The sequence below is a fragment of the Babylonia areolata genome, chromosome 23 (genome assembly GCF_041734735.1).
Source record: "Babylonia areolata isolate BAREFJ2019XMU chromosome 23, ASM4173473v1, whole genome shotgun sequence".
NCBI classification, from domain to species: Eukaryota; Metazoa; Mollusca; class Gastropoda; order Neogastropoda; family Buccinidae; genus Babylonia; species Babylonia areolata.
This window is the reverse complement of record NC_134898.1, coordinates 5698306-5710587: the sequence shown is the minus strand read 5'-3', so window position 1 is coordinate 5710587 and position 12282 is coordinate 5698306. Positions and strand designations below refer to the sequence as shown.

The following is a 12282-nucleotide window of genomic DNA, read 5'->3' as shown; positions in this document are numbered from 1 at the left end:
CTATTTGTGGGTTCCCGGACATTCCAATCTTCGTGGCAACGAAATGGCCGATCTTTGTGCCAAGGAAGCTGCATCGAACAATTCAGTTTCAATCAATCACAATATTCCTGTTTCTGTGTCTGAAGCCTGTACTATTCTCTCAAAATCTATCTGGAGTTTCAGACAGAAACAGTTCTTAGAAAAGTCAAATAAGAAGTACTGGTGGGATCTCTCTCTTCCAGTAAAGAAAGGCTCTACCCCTATCCCCCCCAACCCCCCACCCCCGCCCCCTCCCAGGATCAATTTCCACAAGAAACTCGACACATAGGCTACGGACTAATACATGGTTATGCGGCAGATTTTTGAAACCGTCACCACTACTATGTGTTTGTGGGAGACCCTTGACATCCCACATTTTTTGCTCGAATGTTCAAACACACGATCTCATTTCAAATTCCTTCATGATATGATTACGTCCTTCAATCTTCCAGTTACTATAACCAGCATCTTTCAATATAGCAAGGAAAATGGTTGGTCTCTGACAAAAACTGCAGTTGACTAAATCAAAAGCCATCCAGTTGATCGGTTTTTCTACTTTGTTTCATCCTTTTCTTCTTCTTCTTTTTTGTTTCTTAATGTATTATGTGCTGCAGAGTTTACCCTTTGTATTATTTAATCCATATTAGTGTTTCGTTTTAGGTGATCAGTAGAGTCAGGTTTACTTATAGAGCAAATTAGTTCTCATTATTCTAATTAGTGGAACTGTTCGACTCTAACATGCAATATGTCGTCTTTATTACATTATGAAACCTTAATCTAATGATTGCATACTGTAAGGTGCAATCAATTAATTTACTCTTTTACTCAGTCTATTAATATATATATATATTAAAGGTATGTTATTTTAAGCGTATGTCTGTGGGTGAGGGGGTGGGGAGTGTAGGTGAGAGAGAGAGAGTGTGTGCATGTGTGTGTGTGTGTGTGTGTGTGTGTGTGTGTGTGAGAGAGAGAGAGAGAGAGAGAGAGAGAGAGAGCTTGTACACGTGGGTGTGAACACTTAAACGTCTTTGGAGCGGCAGAATGAAATCAAAATGTGACTATACAAGTGTACTTGGCCGGGGTAGGGGGATGAGGTGGGAGAATTTGAATGGGCATCTGTGTGCATGCATGGATGTATGTAGGGGGTGAGTGGGGGGATACACGTCTGTGAGTATGTGTGTGTGTTAAAACATTTTTTTTGTTTTTGTTTTTTGAGATATTGAAAGTTGGTAAATTGATCTGTTGAATATGTTGCTTTTTAAAATTCATATCATTGGGTTTAGTTCAGTTTTGTAAATTTGATTTTCTCTGGGTTACTCAGTTAATAATAATTCAAATAATTGCTAAAATATCAGTACAACAAAAACTTAATCTGACAACAAATGGTTTCAGTCCGAGTGTGTGTGTGTGTGTGTGTGTGTGTGTGTGTGTGTGCCCGGTCCAACACACTCAACTAAGTCAGTATCATTACGCAAATTAGAGGTTCAGAAACAGCATTATTTGAAACTATAAAAAAAAAAACAACCCAAAAAACAAACAATAACAACAACAGATAACAACGACAATGACAACAACATTACTACTTCTGATACTAATAACAACGAATGAATGAAGTGAATGAATGGTTAAAACCACGCAAGTACTACTTTTACAACCGAATGAGGAGGCAGGCCGGATAGGACGGGGTGTGGTTTGTTATCATCGATTCAGGTGATCATTGCACGCATGACAGACTCAGAAACAACAAAGCAAAGCAACAAAAAGTGGTCAGTGGGTTCTGTATGCATTTTTTTTTTTTTTTTTTTTAAATCCTACAATTGTATTTGATGGGGACGGAGTTGCTCCAATATCTCCATGTTTGTTCGCGCAGTTTGTTTTTTCTTTATCTTTTTTTTTTCATTGATACGGTAAGCAATGACGTCAGGTGAAACCAATGCAAGGTCTTGAGCATTTGAAACAAAAAACGAAAACTCAGAACTGCACCTCCCCCCCCACTCCCCCTCCCATTCGATTTTATTTCGTCTGCTAAGGTCATGGGGTGCCAAGGATGATGTCATTTCCGCAAACTTCCTGTATCGTCTGACATGTTTTGATTTGCCCATGTGCAGTTGACGGCAACGCTGGTTTCCAGAACGTAAGTTTTTCTTCCCTCTGAATGAGACTTGGACTGTTAAAACAATATACGATTGGGGCATTGATTAAATGACACAACTTAGAAGCTGGGTTTTGCCGATCATTTGCCAAAACACAGAACATAACAAAAAGGGTTGGCTTTTCGTCAAAACTTTTTTGGAGGGCGATTTGTATCCACTTCGACTTTTGTGCCATCATGGTTATTTTTAGAAACACGAGACCCGTGGCTTGTTTTGTTGGTGAAAGAAACAAAGCGTAACCTAATGTGGACTGCAGCGAAGGTCAGATCAGTTTTATATTTTTTGTCAAACGAGACGTCGGTATGTTGAAGTGTTACAGTTGTCCGGTTTGCGTTACTCACATGCTGTGACAATTTGAAACTACACAGTAGTAAACATGACAAATACAACTCCCAAGTAGGTGTATCTCAAGAACGTGGCTGTGCCAGTGGTTCTCTGACATCATCATAGCGTTGAGAGATTAGTCACGAATGTCGATTTCAAATCAGGTTGCACATTTTTGTTTTAGATGGAAGGACATTATTGCTACATTGTTGAATAGTAGTTTATACAATTTAAAACTTCACACACACACACACACACACACACTACAACACACACACACACAGACACACTACAACACACACACACACACACACACACACACACACTACAACACACACACACACACACACACACACTACAACACAAAACATATGGAAACACAGCTGATTCTCAGTCTCATTGTGTTGACTATCCCATCTCCCATCATCTCTCAAAAAATAATTATCTCAAAGTTCTCAAGTGCATAGTTTGAAAAAGAAGATTTGTATCATATGTACTCAGTATAGTCCTAGATATTGTTTCCAAGACCCATTCTCTCTCTCTCTCTCTCTCTCTCTTTCTCTCTCTCTCTCTTTGTGTCTCTGTCTCTCTGTCTGTCTTTCTCTCTCTCCATCTGATATATACATTTCTATGTCATATATATTTAAGAATTTCAGTTTTTCTATTTGATATTTTTTTGTCTGCTGCTGTTGTACAAATTGTAGTGTGAATTAAACTTTTATTGTTTAAAAATGAAGGAACAAGTAATGTTTAACCAGATCTCTCTGGCTCTGTCTCTCTCTGGCTCTGTCTCTCTCTCTCTCTTTCTCTCTCTTTCTCTTTCTCCATCTCTCTCTCTCTCTCAAACTGGTTTTATTGTTGTCTTGTATTTAGTTGTAATGACCCTGATGTTGTGTGAAATTTATGTTTTTCTACAAAGCCTTTATATATATATATATATATATATATGGGGAAATACTTCTCAATGTTCCTGATTAACCTGATATAGTGATAAAAGTGATATATTCATAGTTTTGTTGTTTTCATATTTATGTCTATAAAAGTATAATCTCTATTAATTGATATGATTATTGTCTGTTCACATTTCCCTCCATGAGGGGCCTGGGCCTAAAACGAATAAACCATTTGAAATCTCTCTCTGAGTCTCTCTTTCTCTCTCTTTCTCGCAGAGTCTCTCTCTCTGTATTTGTGGGATTGTCGGAAAAAGAAATTATGGAGTTGTAGCTATTGAAAAAAAACCACACAACAACACTGTTACTCTGATGCCAGTTCGACAGTTTATAGTTCTGATGGTCAACTTTCTTATTTTCCTTTTTAATTTTAACATTATGTTGTATTTTACGATTTTGTTGTTGTAGTTATTGTTTGTCATTGATTTTCTTTTTACCCTTAGCAATGTGTCCATTTCTCTGTTAACCGTCATGGTTCTTTTGTTCATACATTTTCCCCTTGCCAAAGGATAGTATTGACTGTTGTCAAAGGCAAAAAAACAATGTCTGTGTCTATTTGTGTGTACACGTGTGTATGACTACAGTAAGTGTACACAGGTATTTTGAGTTTTGTTTGCGACTGATATTTCAAAGCTGACCAGAAGCTCATTTTTGTGAAGTTTACATTTTAGTCAGAAAAATAATCTTGTCAGGTTTTTGTCCGCTCACATCAATACTGAAGATGATAACCACACAAAAAAGAGAGAACATAATAACCACAAATTAAAGTAGAGTATGTTTCATAACAACACCTTTGTAATTTGTTAGGTTTGTAAGTTAGGGCAGTTGATAATACTCAATGAATGTAAACCGGTTACAGTTTTGGGTGAGAAATTTTTGTGACACACTGTATAAATCAATAGTCATTGCATGGAATTTGTAAAGTTGGAATGATAATGATTTGAAACTGTGCTTCGTTGGAAAGTGGAAATACTAGAATATTTTTTGTCAGGTCAGAATGTACTGTTTGTACACAGTACAGTATATAATGATAATTATATTGACTGAAATATTATGGAATATGTAAAAAGCTTTGTCAGCTGAAGATATAATTTACACAGTATAGAACACATTATAAATGACAGTCTGTGAAATAGTGTTAGCTGGTCAAGTTGTTGGTAATATACAGTTGTATGTATGTATGTATATATATATATATATATATATATATATATATATATGTGTGTGTGTGTGTGTGTGTGTGTGTGTGTGCGTGTGTATGTATATATCAGACAAATACTGTTAATCATATGATCAATGTTTTTCACTTGTGTCATAGTTGAAGATTATTCATAATAGGAAATTGTACCAAGAGGTGGAATTTCTGAAGTTCCACTTGTAATACGTGGTTGTTGGATCTTGGTGATGGTATCATACATTCAAGCCACAAGAGGCGTTTTTTGATTTAACACTTCCAGTGAACTTAACAAGAACTGGCATTCAGACACGTTTTACACAGCATGGGCGTAGGAAGGAAGAGTGTGCCAGTACTAGTGGCCAGCGTCTTCGTGTGTGTGTGTGTGTGTGTGTGTGGAGATGCTGGTACATGCATGTGTGTTGCGGAAGTGAGGGGGAAAGCGTGGGGCGCGCTGATCACAGCATGGCGAGTATGCTACACTTCTCACACCCTCGCTAAAAACAACAACAACAACAACAAAAAAAAAAAAAAAGCATCCGCATGGAATGTAATCAAACACATTTACATTGGCATTTTATCATTCCCCACAGCGTGTTGTCTTCCTGATATTAACCCAGGTCAGCCTGGCCTTGACCTTCGGCTCAGCAGCGACATGTATTAGTGTTAGTTTTTAACTCTTTCCATATGAACAGGCGAAAGAGACGACGTTAACAGCGTTTCATCCCAATTACCATCATCAAAATATTGCAAGCGGGACGCTCTTATACTGAAGAGGTGAATGTTGACACAGAATACCACAGTTCTGACGACGGAAGCTAAAGGTTGGGTCATTCAGACACCCACTGGACATCCGAGGGGTCTGTGTAGAGGAGAAGAGAGGACTGGCCGTACTGAGTGAGTTAACCTGGAAGCAGGCACTACATTAAGCTGTCAGTGCGTGTGCACCAAGTGCTCTAACCCCAAACGTAGAATAAGTAATAAACAGCGCTCAAAATTAAAAAAAAAATTTTAAAAATTATTTTTAGGATTGGACAATACTGTGAACAGCGGAACTTTTGTGATTATATAGCATTTTGTGGTACAAGCCAGCGAGTATCTCACATGAACCTGTGAAGACTGTGCAACTACACTCACAGTTTTCACAGCCTTTTTGAGTTTTCAGGGGAATAAGAACAGATTCACCACTCTGTATGCTTACAAATTATTGCAGTGACAAAGAGAACTTATAGTCAGGTCTTAGGGATCTTGTTACTAGCTAAAACAAAGATTTCACTGTTTTCTTTTGTGCTTATGTGATTCAGCATGTGTGCAGCATAACATCAGCCTTGCACACTGTGCTGTTTTGTCTGAGCTGATTTGATTCATTCATTGTTTCCGCTGTGTTGTTGCAGAGTGATGTGTTTTCTGTTGCAGGTGGTCAATCTTATATCTGTATAAGTTATATAGACTGGTATCAAAATATCTGCAGTGTGGAACGTTCTCTTTTCGTTATTCCTTCTTTTTTTTTCTTTCTCATTGATGGTCAGTTGAAAACAATCATGTGATCAGTAGAACTTTCTGGTCATTACTGAGCACACCAGGAGGAGACGGAACAAGAAATGAGCTAACAAAGCTGCTGCACAAGAAGAAAAGAAAGAAAGAAAGAAGAAAAAGAAACAAACCAAAAAACAAAGCAAATAAAAAAACACGCAAAGCTGTAAGTGGAGTAATAAATCCTTAAAAAAAAAAAAAAAAAGACCATGGCTTCCTGGAACGGAAGCTCGGACAGTGACAGGGAGCCAGCAGACGAGTTCATGAAAGCCCCGGTGAATCAGGTGCAGCTGCTGCCCCGCCCCCCTGAGGACCTGCGCCCGGACACGGAGGAGAACGTGCAGCAGCAGACGGAGGACGTGTTCCGCAACTTTGTCTACCAGCAGTACAGAAACGACAACATCCGCCAGAGCTACAACAACAACCCTGTGGACCCGGAGCTGGTCAACCTGCCCCGCGTTCCTGACAGGTGAACTGACCTTCCTTCTCTCTTTTTTTTAAATTTTTTTATTTATTTTTTTAATATGATTATTATTTATTTATTTATTTATTTATTTATCTTTTTTTTTATATCATAATTATTATTTATTTACTTATCTATTTATTTTTCTTTTTTTCTTTTTTTTCTTTTTTTTCTTCTCAAGGCCTGACTAAGCGCGTTGGGTTACGCTGCTGGTCAAGCATCTGCTTGGCAGATGTGGTGTAGCGTATATGGATTTGTCCGAACGCAGTGACGCCTCCTTGAGCTACTGAAACTGAAACTGAAACTCTTTCTTTCTTTCTTTGATTGTTTGAAACCTTTTTTTTAGCCAGGGGGGCAAAGGGGAGGTTACCTACTTCCGGGAGGTTATCGGCCGTAGCTGCTTTCGTTTTCTACGCATAGGCGGATAGTAGTTTGCACAGGACAGGAATGTCAGACCCCTGCCGGAGTCTGCACTAGTTGATCACGGTAAGTAACGTGATTTTAGGTAGAAAATTTCCTTTCTTTTTTTTTGTTTTTTTTGTTGTTGCCCGATCATCTGCACCGTTTCAGTGGCATTACTCCCATGCCACTCATTCCTAGTCCCCCCATACACAGCCTGGGTTTGTCTGTGGCAGTCCCTGTGTCAGCAGTCCACAGGGAGCCAGCGATGGGTTGAAACAATGATAATAATAATGGTATTTATATGGCGCTGAATGTTGTGCAGAGACAAATCAAAGCGCTTTCACACCAGTCATTCACACGCATGCATAACTCTAAAACTGGAGAAACTGAAGACAAGGAAGAGGCAGGGAAGGGAGGCTATTTTGGGAAGAGGTGGGTTTTCAGGCCAGACTTGAAAGAGCTGAGTGTGGAGACTTGATGAAGTGAAAGAGGAAGTTCATTCCAATTGCAAGGTCCAGGGACAGAGAAAGTATGGCGGCCACCAGTTGAGTGTTTGAATTTTGGTATGCGTAAACAGAGTGGATCCGAAGCCGATTGTAGTGAGCGAGATGGAGTGTAGAGGTGAAGGCAGCCGCAGAGATAGGAAGGGGCAGATTTGTGAATACATCTATAACATAGAGTGCTGATCTTGTACTTTATTCGGTGTGAGACAGGGAGCCAGTGGATATGTTGCAAAAGAGGAGTGATGTGCTCAGATCTTTTCTTTCTGAGGACGAGTCGGGCAGCAGAGTTTTGTGTGCGCTGAAGGGACTGAATGGATGAAGCAGGCAAACCAGACAATAGAGAGTTACTTGTCATTCTGCCATTTTTTTCGTCTTTTTTTTTTTTCAAGTTATTTTTTGCGCATATATTTGTGTGTGTGTGTGTGTGTGTGTGTATTTTTTCTCTCTCCAAAGTTAAGAAAATGATAAACTGATATACTTTGAAGACTTAATCTTTTTAAAAGATTGTATTGTTGTTTATTTGATTTTGATGCACAGATTGCTGGTTTTATTTTGTAAATGTTCTATATTTTTTGTTTTATGCTTAGGAGTCTTTATTTCATTCTTCTTTTTTTTTCCAACCCTGATAAAATCACTGAGCTTGTTAAGAGAGAGAGAGAGCGAGAGAGAGGGGGGAGGGGGAGAGAGAACTGACACGGAATGTGGCTGTATTATTTCTGTATATACTGGTGTCAGTGTGTGTGTTGTCAGTGTCAGTCTGTCTGTCACAGTTCATCATGCACAGTACACCTCAACAACCTTGTGCTTGTAGCCACTTTCAGTGATCCAGTTCCACAGGTGAACTACATTTGATGTCACAAAGAATGACAGGTCAAACTCTAAAAATCAACACACACACACACACACGCACACACATACACACACACACACACACACAAGTCAAAATGAAAATATTTATCAGACAGAGATTCGATCACTCAACATTCAGGTGAGATGATAAACCAGGGTCCTGTCTGCAGCATGCAGAAACAGGACACAGAAAAGACCCCATGGCAACAAAGAGGTTGTGCATGGCAAAATTATGTAGAAGAAGAATTCCGTGGAGTGTTTGGCCTAGAGGCAACGTGTCCACCTAGGAAGCGAGAGAATCTGAGCACGCTGGTTTGAATCACGGCTCAGCCGCTGGTATTTTCTCCCCCTCCACTAGACCCCGAGTGGTGGTCTGGATGCTAGTCATTCGGATGAGACAATAAACCAAGGTCCCGTGTGCAGCATGCACTTTGCGCAAGTAAAAGAACCCACTGCAACAAAAGGGTTGTTCCTGGCAAAATTCAGTAGAAAAATCCACTTTGATAGGATAAACAAATAAAACTGCAAGCAGGAAAAAATTCCAAAAAAAAAGGGTGGCGCTGTAGTGTAGCGATGCGCTCTCCCTGAGAAGAGCAGCCCAAATTTCACACAGAGAAATCTGTTGTGACAAAAAAGAAAAAAAATACAAATACAAATACAAAATACAAAAATCCACTTTGACAGTAAAACAAATGCATCTGCTGCCAGAAAAAAAAAGAAAGAAAAATATAGGAGTTGTTGCTGCAGTGAGGTGAAGTCCTCTCCTGGGGGAGAGCAGTCTGAATTTCACACAAAGAAATGTGTTGTGACAAAAATCAGTGTACAATACAATACAATGCAACACTGTACAGTATAGTACAGTAAAATTATCATTGTATTGTATTATTGTATCACCCTTTCGTCACAACAGATTTCTCTGTGTGAAACTTGGGCTGCTCTCCCCAGGGAGAGTGTGTTGCTACACTGAGAGTGCCGCCCTTTTTTTGTGTGTGTGTGTGTGTGTGTATTTTTTCCTGCTTGGAATTTTATTTTTCCTATCGATGTTGATTTTTTTTTTTTTTTTTTTTTTTTTTTGCCAGGGACAACCCTTTTGTTGCCATGGGCTCTTACGTGTGCTAAGTGTATGCTGCACATGGGACCTCGGTTTATCATCTCATCTGAATGACTAGCATCCAGACCAGCACTCAGGGTCTAGAGGAGGGGGCGGGGGGGGCAGAAATCTGGGAATCGAACCAGTGAACTCTGATTCAATGCAGTACATGATGTCGTTAATGATTTGTGATCCTACCTGTGTACAGTCATTCTGATTCCCTCGTATCTTTTAAATCTCATCTCAAAACTCACCTTTTCCCTCAGCAATAAGTTCAATTGTGGCAGGTCCACTTCCTTTGCGTCAGCTGTGCTTGACTATGTGTGTATACATATGTATGTGTACATAACTACATGCATGTATATGAATGTGTATTGTGTGTGCGTGTGCGTGTGTTTATGTAAGTTTGTGGCTGCCTATGTGTGCGTATGTGTTAGGGTAGCTGTTAGATACACATGTATGTTAAAATGTATGTATGCAGGTGTGTGTGTGTGTGTGTGTGTGTGTGTGTAGTCCCATTTTGGTGTGTGTATGTAACATAGATATGATGTTTTATGTTAACAAAAGCATTTCTGTAAAGCACCTAGAGCAGATTTCTGGATAGTGTGCTATATAAGTATCCATTATTATTATTATTATTATATTACAGTCCGGCAGCGGAAGTGGGGCGGCAGTTGGCGAGAATCGGAGACGTCATCAACGAGAAATACAAGGACAGTTTTGACGACATGATTCGCACGCTGAACATCGGCTCAGACTGCGACACTGCCTACGAGGCCTTTGCTGGTGTGGCCAGAAAGTATGTGGGGCTGTGTTTTTGATTGCGGCAGTTCTGGCTTTCTGAGGTTGATTGTTTGGAGTTCACGTGTCAGTGGTGTGCGATCATTGCATGAAACACCACCAACAGAGCAAAGACATAGAAACAGCCGAGTTCTACTTAATCAACACCCCCCCCCCCCAAAAAAAAAAAACAACAACAAAAAAAACCAAAAAAACAAACAAAAAACCAAAAAAAAAAACCAACCACCACAAATAAAAAAAAAACAAAAAAAAAACAAAGTAAAGATTTGCTCCACAAATTTACAAAGATCTGAATAATTTGCAGCCTTTTACCTATATCTGTTGTTAAATTTCACAGATTTAAAAATAGTTTGTGCCAGTTTTGAGCTTCACTTACAGTACTTGGATTTTCTTATCCTCTTGTTTTTTTCTTCTTTGTTTTTGTTTTTGTTTGTTTTCTTCAACTCCAGAACATTTCTGTCTGTGCACATTATCATCAAAAATAGTTGTCTCATAAAAAATCTTTATACGCTAATTTGGTCTTTAATTATTTATTTATTTAAATTTTTTACATAGGTGTCCCAAATTAATCGTATGACTGTTGACTAAAGAAATCTTTTATTTGAGTTTGGAGTCTTCTCCTTCTTCTTCTGTTACACGACCAACATTGACTTGCCGATGACTCTGTCATGGTTCAAGCATACTGGGTATTTTCGTGTCTCCGTAACCCACTGAACACTGACATGGGTTACAGGATCTTTAACGTGCATAGGAGGTTCAGGCACTGGCAGGTCTGCACATATGTTGACCTGGGAGATTGGAAAAATCTCCACCCTTTAGCCACCAGGCACTGTTACCATGATTCAAACCCGGGACCCTCAGATTGAAAGTCCAATGCTCAAAGTTAAACCACTCGGCTGTTGCGCCCGTCAGTACAGGAGTTCAGTGACCTATTGGCAAAAGAGGCCTCTAGGTCAAGAGTGTGCTTCTAAATTTTTTTCCCCTGATACATGTAACTGTACTGAACTGAGTTCAAGGCAAAAAAGTCCTTTAGGTCAAGATTGTGTTTGTGAATTATTATTTTTTTCCCCCCTGATATGTTTAAGTGTGTTTAATTGTGTTCAGGATCGTGTTTAAGTGTGTTGAATTGTGTTCAGGATCGTGTTTAAGTGTGTTTGAATTGTGTTCAGGATCGTGTTTAAGTGTGTTTGAATTGTGTTCAGGATTGTGTTTAAGTGTGTTGAATTGTGTTCAGGATTGTGTTTAAGTGTGTTGAATGTGTGTCAGGGATCAGGTCGTGTTAGGGTGTGAATTGCTTTCAGATTGTGTTTACAGTGTGTTGCATTGGTAGTTGTTGGAAGGAGTAATGTGTTGGATGTGTTAGGATGTGTTAGTTGTGGTTGTGTTCGGACTCGTGTTGAGCGTGTGAATGTGTCGATCATGTTAAGTGTGTGATGTGTTCTAAGGTCTTTAGTTGTTGAATTGTGTCAGGGTTGCTGTTAGGTGTGTGATGTGTTCGCATCAGTTACAGGTGTGATTGGTTCAGGACTTAGTGTGTTGATTGTGTTTGATCATGTTAAGTGTGGAATTGTTCAGATCGTGTTAAGTGGTTTGAGATGTCAGATGGTTTATGTGTTTCTTGCGTCAGCCTCGATTATGTGGTGAATTGTTTCAGATCGTTAAGTGTGTTTGAATTGTTCAGGATCTGTTTAATGTGTTTGAATTTGTTCAGGATCGTGTTTAAGTGTGTTTGAATTGTGTTCAGGATCGTGTTTAAGTGTGTTTGAATTGCATTCAGGATCTTTAGGATGGTATGAATGGTGTTCATCACTGCTGCTTCTGCTTCGGGTACTAGGAAGGCTGTCCCGTCTGCAGACGCGGCAAGGCTGACAAGGTCAATGCGACGCATCGCCACAATGCTAGGTTCCTGGGTCAAGAGGAAATTTCCAGTGGTTGCCGATGGCGGTTGGGTGTGTTCTTTCCGTGTTTTACTGTCTGTATTGTGTGCCTTTTTTTAAAGCATTTAGTACTGTCTTGACTGTG

General features: G+C 39.4%; 1 protein-coding gene across 1 annotated transcript in view; it reads left to right on the top strand.

Moving 5' to 3' along the window:
- Positions 1-2113: 2113 nt before the first annotated feature.
- Positions 2114-12282, top strand: part of LOC143298027 (bcl-2 homologous antagonist/killer-like) — a 19157-nt gene continuing 8988 nt past the window's right edge. The window contains exons 1-3 of the mRNA XM_076610687.1: positions 2114-2152; positions 6036-6621; positions 10109-10258. Of these exons, the coding sequence (XP_076466802.1) occupies positions 6362-6621; positions 10109-10258 (410 nt within the window). The 5' untranslated portion in view covers positions 2114-2152; positions 6036-6361. The remainder of the gene's footprint in view (positions 2153-6035; positions 6622-10108; positions 10259-12282) is intronic.